Here is an 18,922-nt window from a genome sequence, read left to right on the forward strand (position 1 = left end):
AGAACGTCTGCGGATCCGCTCCAGAACGGCGGCGGAGTCAATAGGTTTTCCATTAAAGGAACACGGCGACTTTTTGGGAATTTAGCTTATTCACCGTAACCCCCAGAGTTAGACAAGTCGATACATACACTTCTCATCTCAGTGCGTGCTATAAGGCTGTCTGACACCACCAGCGGCATCAGGCCAGCACAGATCCTGCAGGTGAATGGTTCCAGTAATCCTACTGCTCCCAATTGTGACAAAAGTGACAAAATAATGCCAACATGTTCCTATTTACATGTTGTGATTGGTAGAGTCACAGCGTGTACAAAAAACAACCTAACATGAGACACAGCCATCTTCTAACCGTAAACAAACCAGGAACTATATTCTCAGACAGGCTTGCTGCAAGGCAAATCATTCCGCCCAAGTAATATATTCTTCCACCTGAGCACATAGTTCCCGGTTTGTTCCGTCCCAGCTCCGGCGATCCGCAGCCCTCCGGAGGAGCAGACTGATCTCATAAAGTGGCGTATGTATGACACGCCAATTTGTATGCCATTTTGGCGTGTTATCAAGACGCATAATCCCCTTTTAGCTGTCATTGACCTACATTACGTGTGAATTTTTCGCCGTAGCGAGTAGTATGAAAGGACATAAGTCCGCAGAGGGAGGTTGGGTGTGGTAAAGTACAGGACTTTCATCCAGGGGAGCCGGGATTGCGTCCTACGTGGTATTTTTCAACCTTTTTTTTGTTTTGTTTTATTCATTTATTTTTTTAAGCCTTCCCCAATATTTCTTTCCGTTTATTGTTTTCCTAAGCGTGTGACGTTGGTCACCGTTGTGTTTTTGTCGTTTTTGTCATTACATCCGCTGTATACAGCATAGACATACACGTGGATAGCTCAAAATGCGTACAGATAACACGCCATTTGGCTTTAGGAAAGTGGCGTGTATGTTTACGCAAAGTCATGATGCCATGTTGGGAGGAGACACGCAGAGCTTCTATTTTTGCCGGACGCCAGAGAGCTCTGCAGCAGTTCAGCACAATTCAGCTTGTGCAGGACAGGAAGTCGAGCACAGAAACAAAATAAAACATCCGGTTAATTTTCAAAATAAAATATGCTGTGCTCACGGCGGATCATATTTCCCTGCACTACACCTTGAGAACACAGCACAGAGCTGTTCCCCTCTACTCCTCTGGATGGAAACAAACTGTTGTTGGTTTTGTGGTTCTATTCTACCTGAATTCGCGAGATCTCGTGGGTCCTCGTGACTTCAGCTGTCATGGCCGGGTCCTCGTGACTTCAGCTGTCATGGCCGCAGCCATTCCGCAACAAATCCAGACCTGGTGGGTATTGAAAGACGACGGAGCACGGAGCCGACACGCAGCGGAGGCGGTCCGCAGCCGTACCGCAGTTGGTGGAAATGAGGGGTTAGATGTTCTCTTTTAATTGAGACTTCTACATTAGTTGTTTGAGTGTTGGCTCCATTTTATTTCTATGGTTGGCTCAGTTCTATGATATATTTTGAGGCTATACTTGTTTTGTTGTTGTATTGGACTGCATTATGTTGAAAATATTTCGTCCACTTAATTTACACATCTAGAGAATAAATGCCAGTTAAACTGACGCCAACGCTAATATCAGTTCCCATACGTCACTGACAGTAAAACTGACTTCTTCCAATCCATGTGAGAAAAGAAACTGATAGAGAGTGAAAGAGAGAGAAAGTGAGACAAGAAGCTGAGAGCTAACAAACAGCTGTGCTATTTCGGCCCAGTTCTTGCTGTATCACTGAGTCAGACAGGAAGAGAAACTCTCCAGAGCAGACTGCGTTCAGACATCTTTCTGTGAGAAGAAACGTCTCATTGCTTCCTCATTTCTTTTGTGCCTTGTAAGATAGCACTGCTACTCAGACAGTCTTAGACAGACGCTCGGTAGACACACACACACACACACACACACACACACACACACACACACACACACACACACACACACACACACACACAGATTTTATGGATGTGACACAGACTGTCAAATCAACTGATGTTATGGAGATGAGATTACACCAAGAGGAGACCATGTTTGATCAATCTTGCGTTCATTTTTATCCATTACATAGACCTATGTGTATGAGAAATAAATTATGTCATATAACCTTTGGAGCGCTGGGAAAAAGCGTGGACATTATGTGGAGAAAATAACATTAAGATCTTGAATAATTTACAGTAAGACTCTTGCCTAATGTATGGCTAATATATCACTGTCGCAGAGCCCCCTAATGTGTTTATAATTCTGCTATTGTCAGTTGGAAATGTGTCTACATCCAGATGAGCACACAGGCAAAAAGCTGCGACCCACTGCTGTGTGCATCTGTAGGTAAAACTCTTTTTTTTTATCCCTAGTGTCATGCAGGGCAAAGACAGAATCAATTGAACAGGGAGAAGCTTACACATACACATGCACATCCTTTGGGCTCAGTAATTGGAGCAGTGAGGTTATGATGTATTTTTGGATTACATAACCCTCACAGACAGAAGCCCCGTCCAAAAAAACATCCCTTCTTTCATTACTCCAACTCGTTATCGTTGTGTGTAACATGTCCTCAAATTACACTCTCATTTTACTAAAGATGTCAACCTCCTGCTCACTTTTTTTATTATGCCATTTCAGTGCCAGCAATTACATTTTCTTTCACGATGTGTCTCCTTCCCTGCCTGTTTCTCGCTTCTTGGCTTTTATCACTCCCACAGTCTTCCCTTCCTTTCTTTCACCAATTGCTTGCAGCTTTTTGACATTACAACGCCTTGCTTTAATCTAACCGAGCGCATCAACTGTGTCACCTTGAAAAGCTAAAATGTATTTAATCCCTCCGGATCTCTGCCAAAAAAAGATGGATTTGTCAGCTAGTTTTAACTACATAAATGTTCTTTTCGCCATGTGCCATTGATGCCGATAAGCCCCATTAGACTCAGTAGTGGACGAGTAATGATCCTTACTCGCACATAAACATGTTGCAACAGAGAAGGGGTAAAGGGCACGAGGGATTGCTGATGCTGTGGCTACCGTTTGGCAATGGGGACAGTGACTAATCCGCCTGAGCATCCACATACATTATGTCACCAGGCAGAAGAAATCCACAGAGAGGACTCAGTCTGACACACTCCAGCGGCAGGGTCAGCCATGATACAAAGCCTGTTTGAAATGTAAACTTAAAGTGCTCATATTATGCTTATCTTCAAGTTCATTGTTGTATTTAGAGGTTGTATCAGAATAGATTTACATGGTTTCATTTTCAAAAACACCATATTTTTGTCATACTGCACATTGCTGCAGCTCCTCTTTTCACCCTGTGTGTTGAGCTCTCTGTTTTAGCTACCGAGTGAGGCATCTTACTTCTGAACCATCTTTGTTGGGAGTCGCACATGCGCAGTAGCTAGGTAAGCACTACTAGCCAGTCAGCAGCAGAGTATGAGGGCGTGCCACGCTAGCAGCTAGGCGAGCATTATAACGTGTTACAAAGTGACGAACGTTTATCACGGAAGTAAAGGCTGGACTACAATAGAGCTGTTTGGAGCAGTTTGTGAACAGTGTTTTCTGTGGGAGATGGTAAGTCCCTTTGGGGGGAACTTTAGGCTTTTTCACCTTATAAACCTATAACATGCACAAAAAAAGATATATAACACAATAAAGGAAAGGGGAAATGCCAAAAAGCATTATATGAGCACTTTAAGTCCTTCCCAAGTAGTTACAGTTAGTGAGTTTTTAACTAGTGATTTACTGATTCAGGTTGCATTACTAAAACTTACACCTGCAATATTTTTCCCCACTTTGGGGCAGCAGAAACAATCTGTGAACCCGACAGTCAGATTATTATCACCCTTTAGGTTAAACTTGTTAGCAAACAGTTGTTTATTTACACATTACATTACATGTCATTTAGCTGACGCTGTTATCCAAAGTGACTTCAACCTGCTTTCAACCCTGAAGGTACAAACTCCGGACAGCAAGAAGTTAGTGCAAGAACATTAGCTTTAAATAAGCCAAACTACAAAGAGCCACATTAAAAGTGCAACTGTAAGTGCTTTTTTTTTTCCTAAGCTGCAGTCGGAAGAGATGTGTTTTTAGTCCCGATGTCAATGGGGAGCTCATTCCACCATTTAGGAGCCAGGAGAGCAAACACATGCAGCAGATAGAACTTTAGCATTCATTTGGAGTCATGTTCCTGTTTCGAGTCCCCATCAGCTCCTCTGTAAAATATGTAATGTCTCTTTAGCTGCTAAATGCACCACTTTCATTACCAGGCAGTCGCTAACTTTGTATGCCATTTGGTGCAAGGCTTTAACTACGTAACATAAGTATGTTTTTATTTGTATATGGAGAAATATGTGTTTCAAAGTCAGTAGTATTCACTTTTTCACTACCTCTCCTCTCTTTGCTACCTCAAAAGCGACTCTCTCTTTCAAACAAACAAACAAACGCTGATGCTCCCTCCTCCTCACGCTCCTCAAGCTCTTTTCAGCCTATATAATAGCATTTCTTCAGGGAGGGCTAAGGTTCCCTGCTTTCCAGCCGTTTCTTTTGTCCCAGCATAGTAGGGGAACTAAATCAATTGGGGCACTTGAATAGGGATGCTGGGAATAAAAAAGGGTTGGCTTTTTTAAGGGACTGTGGCAGTAAATTTAAGATGACTGGAGTTCAGCAGCTCTGCGGCAGATATTGCGGCAGTACCGTCGAGGTTAATGATAACGGCCACTATTTCACAATCCCTGACGCGGTTTTATTGCATACAGCAGTTGAGTACAGTAAAGCATCTTTTTGGGAATGAAACAGATGGTCTTCTGAATAGGCAGAACAGAGACATGGGGTTTGGTGGCCCAGAGGTGAAAGGAGCCCAGGTTATAAATGCCCCATGGTTTCCCCTCCCTTAAAAACTACTACAAACATGTACTATACCTGCAGAAAAAAACCGGAAATTATGCAATTATGCCAAGAACACACTAAAAAAAGTCTTTATTAGATACATCAACCGTCAGTAGATATGATCCAGGGCCATAGCTAAAATTTCCTCTGTATTGTTTGAGAGAATTTGGGGGCCACTTACATTATACAATTGAAAACCTAACACATGGTGGGTATTTTACAGGCTGATTGCAGTGTTGTTAGCCCCAATATACTTTAACTTGTTTACTTTTAGGCCAACAAAAAAAAGACATTAATAAAGTAATACTCCAGTACTCAAGTACAATTGTGAGGTACTACTACTTTATACTTCTACTCTGTCAAAGGGGAAAATTGTACTTTGTTTCTCACAGCATTTATTTGACATTAGTTACTTTGCCGATTTAGAAAATGAATACAAAATATAATCAACAAAAACATTCTGGTGTATTATTATAGATACCCAAATACATTTTGCTGTAAATACTTTTGTACTTTTACTCAAGTTAAAGGGATTTTAATTGTCACAAAGTATTTCTGCAGTGTTGTATTGGTACTTTTACCTCAGTAAGTACTTCTTCCACCACTGGGCATACCTGTTGTTGCCTGTTGCATGTTTAATCTTCTCTTTTGTTTACATCGTTAATGTATTCTAGTGACCCGCACACTGCAGCCACAGTGTAATGTGAGCCCAACTGTCTTCCAGAAGGTCTGCATGCTTTCACAAAGGACAGAGCGGCCTCTCTGAGTGGACACGGGCACCAGAGGTCGTTTGAAATAAATATCTAAGGGGTCAAACGTTCAAAGCGTATGTGGGGAGGAGGCGTGGGGGCACCAGCCACGCTTTCATGTGTCATCGCTGCAACACGTCCATGTCACTGCCCACACTGTACCACCGGCTTGTGACATTTAATTTCCCTTTGTCTTCTTCTGAGAAGTTTGAGATCTCTTTGGATAATTCATTTATTTTTCTAGTGTGAATGACAGCTGCTTTGATATGTAGGCGTAAAGAGAGAGAGAGAGAGAGTTAAGAGGGATGTGACATTAAAGCAAAGGTCAGAGAGAGAGATAAAAGGTTACAGTACAACATACATGTACAGAGGCTACATCTACTGTACGCTACTAAGTTTGGGTTTAAAAATAAATATCTTTTTGCTATGTTTATGCCTTGCGTCCGCACTAGCCCGCCGTTTCCGAGGCCCCCGTTTTGGTTTTAAAACTTCGGGGTTGCATTGTACTCTGGACAAGCTCAAACGGAAACTTTGTAAACGTTGACGCGCGTCAGTCAGTCAGTCTTATCGGTTGGATAGGCTTACACAAGCTGTGCCAGAACAACAAATTCGCTAGATCAACAAAGGCCAGCTAATAATCTTCTCATCTAACTCCAGAGGGAACATTTGCTGCATCTGTCATTATTAGTGAGTGTGTATACTTGTGCTAGTTTAGATGTAATAAGAAAGCAAAATATTAGCAGCATCTCTCAGTATAAAGAAATGTAAGTAGAGAGCAGAACAAACAACAGCCTCCGAAATGACTATACAGTTTAATCAACGCCTCTCTGAAAGTGTTTCAACCAACATAATAATCTTTATGAAGGATTTATTGTAGTGCTGCTGTTGTATCAGAGCTCATAAACTGCCAACTGGAGTGAACATAAAGTCTAGACAGTATGAAATTAAAAACAGAGAGAATATGTCATTTATTTATTTTTCTGCTGACTTGACTGAGAAAACCGATGACAATAGAGAAAAGACCAAACCTCTGTTTACAGTACGGTCTGTTTTTCCTCCTGGTAGCTAGAGGCTACTGACACAGACAAGGTTATATGTTAATAAGGCTGCACACACAAGCACATACACACAGACACAGACACAGACACACACACACACACACACACACACACACACACACACACACACACACACACACACACACACACACACACACACACACACACTTCTGTCTAACTTTGATTTAACCAGACAAGTCAACTATGAATACATATTAACATATCTGGTGTAACGTTATTCACAAACATGGAAAGAAAATATGCTTTTTTTTCTTTAATACTTATATCACAAAATAAATGATAATCACAACAATTCTATGTGGGCGGAGAAAGCTGCATGCAGCACAATGCAGAAGTGAAGTTGTTTATGTTGCAGAAAAGTTGGGAATTCTACACATGACAGCGTTAGTTAATAATAAATCATGAATAATTGTTCAGTTTTTGCCACAGAGTTGTGCTGATTTTAGACTTCACTTTACAAATGCAAAGGGGGAAGGAGATTTATGAGAAATGCAGGTCTATTGAAAGCACTGGGGAAGTACAATTTGCTGGAACCGAAGTGTGATGTCTCACTCTGTAGCTAAAACGGAGAGCTCAACACACAGGGTGAAAAGAGGATCTGCAGCAATGTGCAGTACAGCAAAAATTTGAAAATTAAACCATGTAAACCTATTTTGATATAACCTCTAAATACAATTATGGACCTGAAAATGAGCATAATATGAGCACTTTAACATAACCTAAACTAAATCCTACTTAACATTTTGGTTTCAGGATGGCCAATATGGACAAAAAAACATGATATCATTAGATATACTTATTATAGTACATTTTCATAAAAGTATTGGACAAATACAAATTTTGACCTGATAATGGCACTAGTGGAAAAGTCAAAGTCAGCAGGATTCATCCTCTGGGGAACATGAATGTCTGTACAAGATTTCATGACAATCCATACAGTAGTTGTTGAGATATTTTGGGCCAAATAGAGCCCTCCTTAGTGCTTTGCGACATTGCAATAATGGCCTAATACTCAGAGAGGTGATGAGGGATAGCTACCATGTCATTTTATATATCATCATATCCCCTACCCCTGTTTCAATCCTATCTTAAACGAAGTGGCGAGAACCTGCAAAATGTCTTTCCACTGCATCATTTCTTTCCTGAGAGCTTGTAAGGTTAAAAGCACAAGAACAGAAACAGCTGCTCAATGAGCCATATTAGCGAGATAAATGTGTTGTTGACACGTTACACTGTGATGTCCTCTATTATGGTATAAACACAAACAGCTTAACAAGAGAGAACAGGACGGCAATAAAAGCAGAGCTTCGACCGAGGTCTTTGAGTACTGAGTGTCTGAGACACTGTGATGGTTACCATGGTAAACGGATGGAAGTTACCACAGTAAACAGTTGGAGGGCATTTCTAAGGCTATACTGTACACAGAGGATTTGACAACATATTAGGAGTGCAGTAGCTGTGAAAACACTGCGACTTGTTGCAGGACTCTTCTGCAGAGCTGAGAACTTGAGGAGTGTGGAAACAAACTGGGGAGCCATAAAAAAAGCAACGTCCTGCTGCATCTACCTTCTACTACTGTATTTCCTTGTTTGTGAACTGGCGAAGGCTGTTGGCTTGACAGGAAGAGCCCCATTATACTGGAACGGTTACATAACATTTTTATGGCATTTTGTTGTGCATAAACTGGCAGACAGAGGCACAAAATGCATGCACGCACAAAAACACACAGCGTCAGGGAAGCCCAAAGCACAGCGAACATCGAGGGATTGGCTCAGGGATGCCTCTCTTTTTTAAGCCACAAAGGGCAACAACCAGACATTTTGACAGAGCAGCTGGGATTGTGATAGACCGATAAAGACAGGAGGAACGCAAATGTGACCGCTCGAGCACCTCAAAGCCAAGACGGAGAAACTTCAGGGATAAGCGAGAAAGAGAGAGAAAATGAAAACAAGCTCTGCAATTTAAGAGGTGCTTGCATGATATACGGCTTGCTATACACATTCCTCAGATGTTACTCGAGCAGCAAAGGCCAATCACATGATTTACACACAGACACAAACGTGATGAAACTTGCCTGACTTCAACCTTCAACTATTAAAAAAACAACTTCCATGATCATCTCTGGTCGCAAAACACAAAATAACTCATTTAGCTACATGGCTGTAATGAACAAAACCATATAACATCAATGTCCTTCTTTATAGTCCTGCCTTTAAAATCTATTATCTAATCAGAGCAAGCTATACCAAGAACAGACAGCCTGGGAAGCTATACCAATGTAGAATCTTGGTATGTAACAGAGACCATTTCAGTGGTAAACAAAAAAGGTTTTCTATCTCACAGCTTCTCATGTGAGCCACGTAAATGTTGAGTCATAAGGGCAATAATGCACTTCTGATCACATGTGACTCTGTAACTGACTTCATTTGACCCTACTGTATGTAACCAGCAAGAGAAGTGATTCACTTCTATCACTGTTCTATCGTCTATCTATCTATACTATCTATCACATCGAACAAACAAGAAAGTCAAAGTCAAATAGTTTAGTCGTAACAAGTGCAAACGCTACCTCTGTCAGATAGATGAGCGGAATAGCGCTGTAGTTCTTCCTCATGCCTCCTCTTCCTCACAGCCTGAGGTCAAAGTGCATGCCACAGCAGCTTCAGAAGACCCCTGCACATCTGAGAGCTCTGTCTGTCTCTTTGAAGTTGTAGCCCTCTGAGGGAGGAGGAGCAGTATGTGTGTGTGTGCCTGTCTGGTCGCGTGTGTGCAACCCTCTTATTGTGAAATATTTTTGCTTCCTGTGTAGGCAGCTATCAGGCTCAAACCAGCGGCTCCCTGTGCACCTAAAATCCCACCCTGCACTACGTTGCCTCGTCCTGGGGTGCGCTCCCAAGCCGTCCTGTTCTGTGCCGTTCTCACACACTTGGGAAAAGACCACCTTAAAAGGAATGAAGCAGCCCGAGCCGAAAATATTTTGATCTCTATCAGTCACCCTCCACTGGCCCGGGCACGCTTCGCCACAGTAACAACAACCTCAGCTGCCAATCAGGAGGGAGGGAGCAGGCAGACAGAGGATAGAGAGCAGGTGACGGAGAGAGAGAGAGAGAGAGGGTGGGGAGGAGGGAGGAAGGGGAGAGATTTTAAGGGAATGAATGAGTGTGGGGACGTTAAGTTAGTGCAGGAATATCCTGCCAGAGTCACTCCCTGAGGGGTGAACGCACTCCGCAGGACTGCAAAGCCAGATAACAGCCTGTGTGTGTGTGTGTGTGTGTGTGTGTGTGTGTGTGTGTGTGTGTGTGTGTGTGTGTGTGTGTGTGTGTGTGTATGTGTGCATGCGTGAGACCGAGGCTGGACTCTGCACCGACTCCCACTCATGCCCAAAGGTGTACTTTACAAGTGGGAGCGGGAGCAGGCTCAATGTTTTCTTGTCATCGAGCCAAACTAAAGCATAATGGTTTTATTCATCAATTCCACTGAAGACCCCACAACTAACAATACAACTATACTATTTCTAAATTAGTGAGATAATCTTATATTTAGATTTAAAATCTAGTCAGACTTGTTTGAGTATGGTTTAGATTTTCTAGTGATAGAAAGATAGACAGATTGATAGATAGATAGATAGATAGATAGATAGATAGATAGATAGATAGATAGATAGAATAGATAGATAGATAGATAGATAGATAGATAGATAGATAGATAGTAATCCGGCTTTAATCGTCCGTTACATTCAAGCCATTGCCAATTGAGTTGCTACAAAGCTAATGAAGACTATCAGCTCCACACAACTCTCTCTGGATTTCTCAGTATGACTATGTTTAGAAGACTGTGTCGTCCGGTGACTTTCGCGCGCAGAAACTCGAGTGAAGATAATGACCTCTTCTGAAGAGTCCGTCATGTTTTTTTAATCCTCCGTGTCCTCCTTGGTTACTAGCAACTGTGTGGAGGAGGGGGGTGGGGGCTGTGCGCAATCACGGAAGGCTTGTATCATGTGGACGCGCCGACAGTGTTGTTGTCATTACTTAGAATTCCTCATGGGGGCGACAGAAACTACACACTATAGCTATCTATTATTTTTTGGGGGCTTTTTCCCTTTATTATATAGTGACAGAGGATAGATAGGAAAGCGCGAGCGAGATGGGGGATGACACGAAGCAAAGGGCAGCAGGTCGGATTCAAACCGATGGGGCGAATGCTCTTACTGGGTGAGCTAGAGGACGCTCCTACGCACTACAGCTTTAATTAACTTAATTAGTTATACCTGCACTTTTCTTGCTGGGAGATGTCAAAATGCCTGTCATGAAAAAGGGTTGTTTCCTAATAAATATAATTTGTTCTGCACTGGAGGTCACGACGATGGACAGGTGAACCCTGAGGATTACAGTCCACAAAACAACAGCATAAAAGTTTGAGACAAAATTCAAAAAATCTTGACAGCTTAAGCTTGACTTTTTCTTCCCATCTAGCTCTGAGTTTATCCCTCTCGTGTGCGGAAACACACATGGGAAGAGGCCAGAACTGGGACGTGGGTATTTTTACAGCCAAAATGCTAAGAGGGAGGCTTAAAAAATAAAAGACCCAAGGCTCCGACTCTGACCCATTAAGCACAGCTAACATTCGGAGAATTAGAGATAAAAATGGAAGCCTAGATCATCAAGTATATCACACTCAAATCCACGCATGGGGAGGAAGTTGGGCATGAATGATGCAAGAAGAGAGGACGAGGAGGGAAGAAAAAAAAGCAAAAGACAGTGATGTTAAAGAGAGGAGATGGAGGATCAAAGAAGGGGAGTTGACGGACTATGAATACAGACGACGGATATGACAATTGGCAGGAGGGGAGATGGAAGAGGAAAAGAGGGCCGACATGGAGTGTGCCTGGACATCAAGACGACCCTCTTTAGCCTCTTCCTGGTGCCCTGCTGGCATCACTAGCAGCAGCTTCACTATACTGCTGCATCAGCACTTATGAAGGCTGGGAGAGATCATGTGCTCCATTTTTCAGAGGATGAATCAGACAATAGCTATCAGCTATCGGCTCATTTAAATGCCACTCAGGCTTATTGTCATCTGTCAAAGCATGTCCGGCTCATTCTTCTTAATTCATTTCAACGTATAGAGACAATGCCTGCCTCCACTCTCTAACTGTTTACTAAATATAGACGAGAGAGGTTTGTTGTACACTAATATTCTGACTCAAGCAGATTCCAAAAGCCCTTTTCATTGTCTTGCTGATCTTGCACTGATACAGTAACAGGGCTGACTCACAAGACATAGTCTAAATGAAAAGGAACAATGCCCCCTCTTGGATATGCAACACTATTACAGACACGTGTGTGCTGAACTGTTTTATACAGTATGTCTATGGTGCTGAAGCTTACATTGAGATGACTTTCTTCTTTTTCTTCTTCTTCTTCTTCCTCCCAACAATCCCCTCGAGGTAAAAGTGATGGAACAGTGAATCTCCTCATTTAACAGCTCCAGATCCCTGAAACTAGAAAGTCAATTAATGTCTCAACTACCTAAACACAAATGTTAAGAAGTAGCAGAAATAGCACAAATTAGGGCTGGGCGATATGAAGAAAATCAAATATGATGATATTTTTGACCAAATACCTCGATATTGATCCCGCAACGATATTGTAATGTTGACTATTGGTGCTTTCAAAAAATATTTACACAATGAGATTTTTGATAAATAACCATCAGTAATGTGGATATAATGACTAAGTGGATAAAGGCAAATCATAGAACAGTTACCACAGTCTGGTAAGTTCAGAAAAGTACATCACTTTACTGTTATGCAGCCTTTAAAACCAGGAAAAGACAACACTTATGCCATATTACGATATCCAAAATCTAAGACGATATCTAGTCTCATATCACGATATCGATAGAATATCGATATATTGCCCAGCTCTAGCACAAATAATGTTACAAGTAAAAGTCATGTATTCAAATTTTACTTGAGTAAAAGTACTACTAAGTATTAGCATAATACAATACCAATCGTTTAGCACAATAAAGCCAATAAAGTGGCTACTATGTTCTTCGTCTTCTGTTAGCATGCTACAATTTGCTAATTAGCACTGGACACAAAGTACAGCGAATGCTGATGGGAATGTCATAAGATTTGCAGATATTTGGTCATAAACTAAAGTAAAATTTTAAATTTGGACCTGATGATGGCGCTAGATGAAAGCTTCAGGATCAGGATGTTCGCTAATCTGCGTTTCCTAGGATGGCCAAAACATGACCTGCCCTACTCTGTCTCTGATTGGCTAGTACTCGTTGCCTCCGTTGGTTGGATTGGTTAGGTCCAGGAATGAGGAGTGATATTGGTTATAAGAATACAAGGGTACGCCAATCAGAGGCATCGTAAGGCAGAGTAAGGCGGGTCATGCTTTGCCATCCTAGGAAACGCAAATAGCAAAGTGTTACAGCCATAGATATCTATGATTACAGCCTTCTTATATACTGTCTATGGTTACAGCCGTTGGAAATGTATATTTAATTTATTTTGGATACATAACACACACAAATGAGATTAAAGTTCACCTCCAGGTACTTTTTAAGACATTTACAAGTTTATTTACGTAAAAAAAATGTCATCTAACTACTTATTCTCCCTTATTGAAAAAAATCTTAATCTATGCAGATATATTGACAGTTTAATAGAGCTAAATACTAGTCTGAACAATAGTTCTACAATAAGTCCTCCCTTCATGAAGGTTATAATGTTCAGGTTTTGTTCAAATTGTTTTAAAACAATGTTGATTTAACGTTTTGTCTTGTTGAGAAGTAGTTCTGTTATTTACTCTAACCTCATTGATATAAACAGGTGGGACTAAATAGTAGGGGCACCTAATATTAATTTAACAGCACCACAAACTACATCCTCCAACATTACCATAGAGTTAAATTCGCCCCTCTCTTTAACAGGTCCAAATCAAAACCAAACCTTCATAAAAGTAGGATTTATTGCAGGACCGTTGTATTAGACAGCATATGTTTTATCTCAGTGTACCTAATTTAACATAAAGTAACAGGTGAAAAATGGCTCAAATATCTACAGGTACCTATAATATTCAAAAAGTGGAAATAATAAACAAGCACACAAACCTCTTGTTCTGCTCCTAGTTGGAGTTTCAAAGGGACTCTGGCACTGAGTCAGCATGAGTGTGCGTTGTTTGTCCAGTCACTTTCACACAGTCTGACCGGTCAGCTCTGGAGAATCTCTGCACACCTCCATGTCAAATGCTGCATGCTGCAACTTTCCTTCGGCTCAGCATAATCCTGCAGCGATTAACTCGTAACAGAGACACAGTGCTGTAAGCTCACTGTTACACAGTCTCTGCTAACAAGTGTTGTTGTTGCTACTTCACCACCCGCCTGGGGCTTAAACGATTAGTCAATTAGTCAATTAGTAGCCAGATATTTTTATAATCGATGAATTGTTTGTCGTTCGCAAAAAGGTCAAACATTCTCTGATTACAACTTCTCAAATGTGATTATTGGATGCTATTGTTTATCAAATATGATAGAAAATGTCATATCTCCTCGTTATCTTTTGGATCTGGTACAGTAAATGATAACGGAATTTTTTTTTACTATACATGATATTGCTCATTCGAGAAAACTACTGGTAGATTTATCGTTAGTCACAGCCTTATAGCCAACTAGGTCAGGCTCAAGTAAGGTCGGACCAAATGTTAAAAAACAACTTGGTAACACCAACTGATATTTCTGAACACAGGATTTGTCAGGGTGTTCTAAGAAGGTAAAAAAAAACTTGACGAAGGCCCCGGTTGAGTGAAAGGCAGACGTTTTTTCACAGGAATGCAATTGCATTTTTTTTTTTACATAAAAAAGTCTCGTGAATTTATCTGGGCAGTCGACCTAGCATTAGATTTTTCTTTGAGTTCTAACAGTGACAAATTCCCTTAAAAAACATGTATGGAAATTCTGTTGAAGTGTAAGGGGATTTAAAATGATGAGAGAAAAGCAAAACATACTGTACATCCTGTTCCAGCTCTTCATTGAAGCTTTCTAAAGAGAGTGAAAGTGTTTTTAATGGCTGCACCATTCCATCAAATGGAAATGTTTTCAACCTGTGGGGAACATTGCTATTGTCAAATTGTAAGGACCGCCACACCCATCATAAATGTCTGTTTAGAGATTTTATTTAGGACATGTTGGCAGGATACCATAATTTACAAATACGCAGTAAAGCAGTTCACTGAGCTCCAGCTTTGGGTGGAACCCACTCGTGGATCTTCTTGCGGGTGGTGGAGTAGGGCACGTACTGCTGTGAGCTGCCACTCACGTTGAACTGGTGGACCTCAGCCAGGAACTTCTTTGGCTCTGGTGGGTGTGTGGTGGGAGGGTCGTCGGTCATACAGTGCAGCCAACGATGCCTGAAGAGTGAACAGGAAGAAGGTAGCTGGCTTACATTACAGCGCCAAGACAGTACAGTAGAACAACAACAAAAACAGTTAAAGTGCTCATATTATGCTCATTTTCAGGTTGATAATTGTATTTAGAGGTTATATCAGAATAGGTTTACATGGTTTCATTTTCAAAAAACACCATATTTTTGTTGTACTGCACATTGCTGCAGCTCCTCTTTTCACCCTGTGCGTTGAGCGCTCTGTTTGAGCTACAGAGTGAGGCATCGCACTTCTGTTCCATCTTTGTTGGGAGTCTCACATGAGCAGTAGCTAGGTAAGGACTACTAGCCAGTCAGCAGCAGAGTATGAGGGCGTGCCCTGACAGTACCTAGGTAAGGACTAGCCAGTCAGCAGCAGAGTATGAGGGCGTGCCCTGACAGTACCTAGGTAAGGACTACTAGCCAGTCAGTTGCAGAGTATTAGGGCGTGCCCCGCTAGCAGCTAGGTGAGCATTATAACGTGTTACAAAGTGACGCCCGTTTGTCTCTGAAGTAAAGGCTGGACTACAATAGAGCTGTTTGGAGCAGTTGGTGAACAGTGTTTTCTGTTGGAGATGCTAAGTCCCTTTGGGTGGACTTTGGACTTTTTCACTTTGTAAACCTATAACATGCAAAAAAAGATATATAACACAATAAAAGAAACGGAAAAAGCCAAAAGCATAATATGAGCACTTTAATGTTTTTAAGTCATTTTTCAAAAACTAAACCTCAGTTCAAGTTTTTTATTCATGCATTATCATAATGTATGTATAAAAGAGGATTACTACAATGGGGATTTTTTTTTTTTATTAGTTCTACTAGGACCTAAAAAACGTGTTTAAGGTGAATAGTGTGCATTCCAAATTTTGCCCAGAAACATGAAGAGTTTTAGCCCAAATGGTCCTTGCTTGCATTAATGCTACAACAAACTGCATGTCGTACCATTCAGCTGGAACCATGCTGCCGTCCACCTCCCACATGGTGTTCTTTCCGTTCATCTCTGTGGTGTAGATCACCCAGCGGTGACGTCCTGAAAAAAAAAAAAACATTTTTGACACAGACAACATATTTGGTATAAGACAGTAGGGCTGGGCAATATATCAATATTATATCGATATCGTGATATGATTTGATTTTATTAGGATCCCCATTAGCTGATGCAGAACATCAGCTACTCTTCCTGGAGTCCACACAAAACATAAAACTACATTTTCAGACAAAACAAACAAAACTATAAAAAATAAGACATTTTCAGACAAAACAGTCATATAATATAAAAATAAGAGCAGTATAGCTAGTATTCTTTTCCTTGCATATATAGATATACATATTCCTTTCCATGTATTTTAATAGTACTATATAATATCACAATAAATACATAAGAACAGAATATAGAAAAAATTCAATCTTACAACATCTTTGTTTACATATCAATATTCCTATACATAAACTAAGTACAAAAATGTAGTTACAGTCTTAGGGCCCTTAGATGATCCTTTACTTGTTTTGAGACTAGATATCGTATTAGATTTTGGATATCGTAATATCGTGATATGACGTAAGTGTTGTCTTTTCCTGGTTTTAAAGGCTGCATTACAGTAAAGTGATGTACTTTTCTGAACCTACCAGACTGTTCTAGCTGTTCTATTATTTGCCTTTTCCCCACTTAGACGTTATATCCACATTACTTATGATTATTTATCTAAAATCTAAGTGTGAAGATATTTTGTTAGGGCACCAGTTGTCAACCCTAGGATATCGATATTGAGGTATTTGGTCAAGAATATCGTGATATCTGATTTTCTCCATATCACCCAGCCCTATAAGACAGTGATAAAACAGCACCCAAATCTGCAAAATCCTCCTGAAAACCACCATATTTTTGATGCAAATGTAAAGCACGTGCACACTGGAAGAAACTCGACTCACCAAAGAAGTAGTGCTTGCTGTCCTCATAGTATTTGTTTCCATATTTATCCACGCCAACCAGGGCTCCTGTCTTCACATCATTCACCCTGTCAATGAAATGATGATAGTCAGGTTGTCCACTTTTCTATCGAGTTACAGCACGCTTCAAAAAAGACGCACACACACTCAGAGAGGCAGGTCTGTGTTACAAAAAGTCATCTTTTCCAACATTTGCCTTTGCAAAAAACAGACACGATGAACCAATTGCAGAAACTGAGACGTTGCTCAAATAAACACAGTTTAGTTAGTGACCAACTTGTGAGCCGCATTTATCAGTAACGTCAGTTCCTTAATTTTTCCTCAGTCGTGATAGGAAGTTTAAGCGAGAGAACTGGTGCTGCTGAACCCACACTTAAATTGTGGAAATTTTTTTATGGAGTTTGGCATTGTAACATTCTGTTAATACACCAGCTAAAGTAATGTATCTGTGTCAAACGTTTCACAGCTATTTTAAATGTTTGTCGTCATTTCACGTCTGCTTGTAGGTCCAGACCTTCGGTCCAGATTCGGTTAGCTGGCTGGTTTAAAGTTAGCTGTCAACATGCTAACTCTGCTCTGAACAGAAACACCCGGGGTCACACATGTTTATAAAGCTCTCACAGTCCTCAACAGTGGCTCATTGTAGACAATACAAGCTGTGGGATAAACTGACCTGAAAAACTGAGTTAGAAAACCTCGGACTCCACCATGACCTCCTATTTGCCCCAAAGCCCTTCGGACGAGGTTCGCATACTCCGCCATCTTGCGACGGAAGAATTACCGAGACGGACTGTTGTGCGTTAAAAACAGGATCGAGTATCACCAACCAGCCTGTCAACATTTAGTTCCACATACAGATAAAAATAAAAAAGGTGTGTATGGTAACTTATAATAATATTAATAATATAACTTATACTATTATAACTAAGCATAAGTTACTATTTAAAAACTAATTTAATGTTAAACACTATATTAGCCAAAATTGCCCTGCAGGACAATAACATATATCTTATCTCTTATATATATTATATCTCACAGCCAATTGACTTTATGCACAGAAGACACACTTATAATTAAAATACAGGTAAAATATAGCTGAAATATATAACTCACAAAACCCGGGAAAAAAACACAAGACATAAAAAAAACACACACGCACGCGCACACACAAAAGATGCATAACAGGTGGAAAATTACCATTACAAATGCCTAGATATTAAAAGCTGTCAAACTATAGAGAAGCAGCCTTTTGTAATAAGCTTCCATATAATTTCAAATCCTTCACACATCAAACATGAATGAATGGTAAATGAAAAAGTAAATCAGAAAGCAATTCTGGAGTATTCTGCAGCAGCAGAGCCGATGGTTCCTGACACAGACTTGAACTCTTTTAAATTAAAGGACAGTTTCTCAACGGGCTACATCCCGCAGGGGTGTCAAACTCAACTTCACTAAGGGCCACACTGGAAAAGGAGAATCGCATCAAGGGCCAGACATTTCGAAAAAATTGTCAAATATCTTTGACTGTATTATTCCATGTCTCATATAGTCTTCTCACTTACAGCTTGGTCCACATAAAGCCCTTAAAAGGCAGCAAATAGTTCCTTAGAAATCTTAGAATTTAGCAAATCAAGCAAAACAAAGATTACATTTTAAAAGTCGACTCACAGCAACCTGTTTCCCAGCTTGAATTTCAAAACTCTCTGCTTCTGTGGAAATGTCTGGGAGTCCCAAAGTCGGCAAATCTACCAAAGTGTCGTGTAGTTGCCGTTTGAAAAACAGTTTCCTGTCTTTTTGAACTTAAAT

At 40.7% G+C, this 18,922-nt stretch overlaps 2 protein-coding genes across 2 annotated transcripts in view; both read right to left on the minus strand.

The window, feature by feature from the left end:
* The window catches only part of tmcc3 (transmembrane and coiled-coil domain family 3), a 45,194-nt gene extending 35,484 nt beyond the window's left edge, over nt 1-9,710 (minus strand). Inside the window, exon 1 of the mRNA XM_039791826.1 lies at nt 9,305-9,710. Within this exon, the coding sequence (XP_039647760.1) occupies nt 9,305-9,349 (45 nt within the window). The 5' untranslated portion in view covers nt 9,350-9,710. The remainder of the gene's footprint in view (nt 1-9,304) is intronic.
* Nucleotides 9,711-14,906: 5,196 nt separating this feature from the next.
* On the minus strand, nt 14,907-17,920 carry ndufa12 (NADH:ubiquinone oxidoreductase subunit A12). The gene is made up of 4 exons (XM_039791122.1): nt 17,790-17,920; nt 17,099-17,184; nt 16,112-16,199; nt 14,907-15,158 (listed from the first exon to the last, which is right to left on the minus strand). Exons 1-4 carry the CDS (start codon nt 17,876-17,878, stop codon nt 14,978-14,980), a joined length of 444 nt encoding a protein of 147 aa, XP_039647056.1. The 5' UTR covers nt 17,879-17,920; the 3' UTR covers nt 14,907-14,977.
* Nucleotides 17,921-18,922: the final 1,002 nt, after the last annotated feature.

The sequence above is a fragment of the Perca fluviatilis genome, chromosome 23 (genome assembly GCF_010015445.1).
Source record: "Perca fluviatilis chromosome 23, GENO_Pfluv_1.0, whole genome shotgun sequence".
NCBI lineage: Eukaryota > Metazoa > Chordata > Actinopteri > Perciformes > Percidae > Perca > Perca fluviatilis.

Excerpts from the sequence above, each read along its gene's own strand:
- ndufa12 (XM_039791122.1), bottom strand. The coding sequence starts at position 17,878 with ATGGCGGAGTATGCGAACCTCGTCCGAAGGGCTTTGGGGCAAATAGGA. Across the intron at positions 17,185-17,789 it reads TTTCTAACTCAGTTTTTCAG|GGTGAATGATGTGAAGACAG; the intron begins GTCAGTTTATCC and ends TTTCATTGACAG. Across the intron at positions 16,200-17,098 it reads CAGCAAGCACTACTTCTTTG|GACGTCACCGCTGGGTGATC; the intron begins GTGAGTCGAGTT and ends TTTTTTTTTCAG.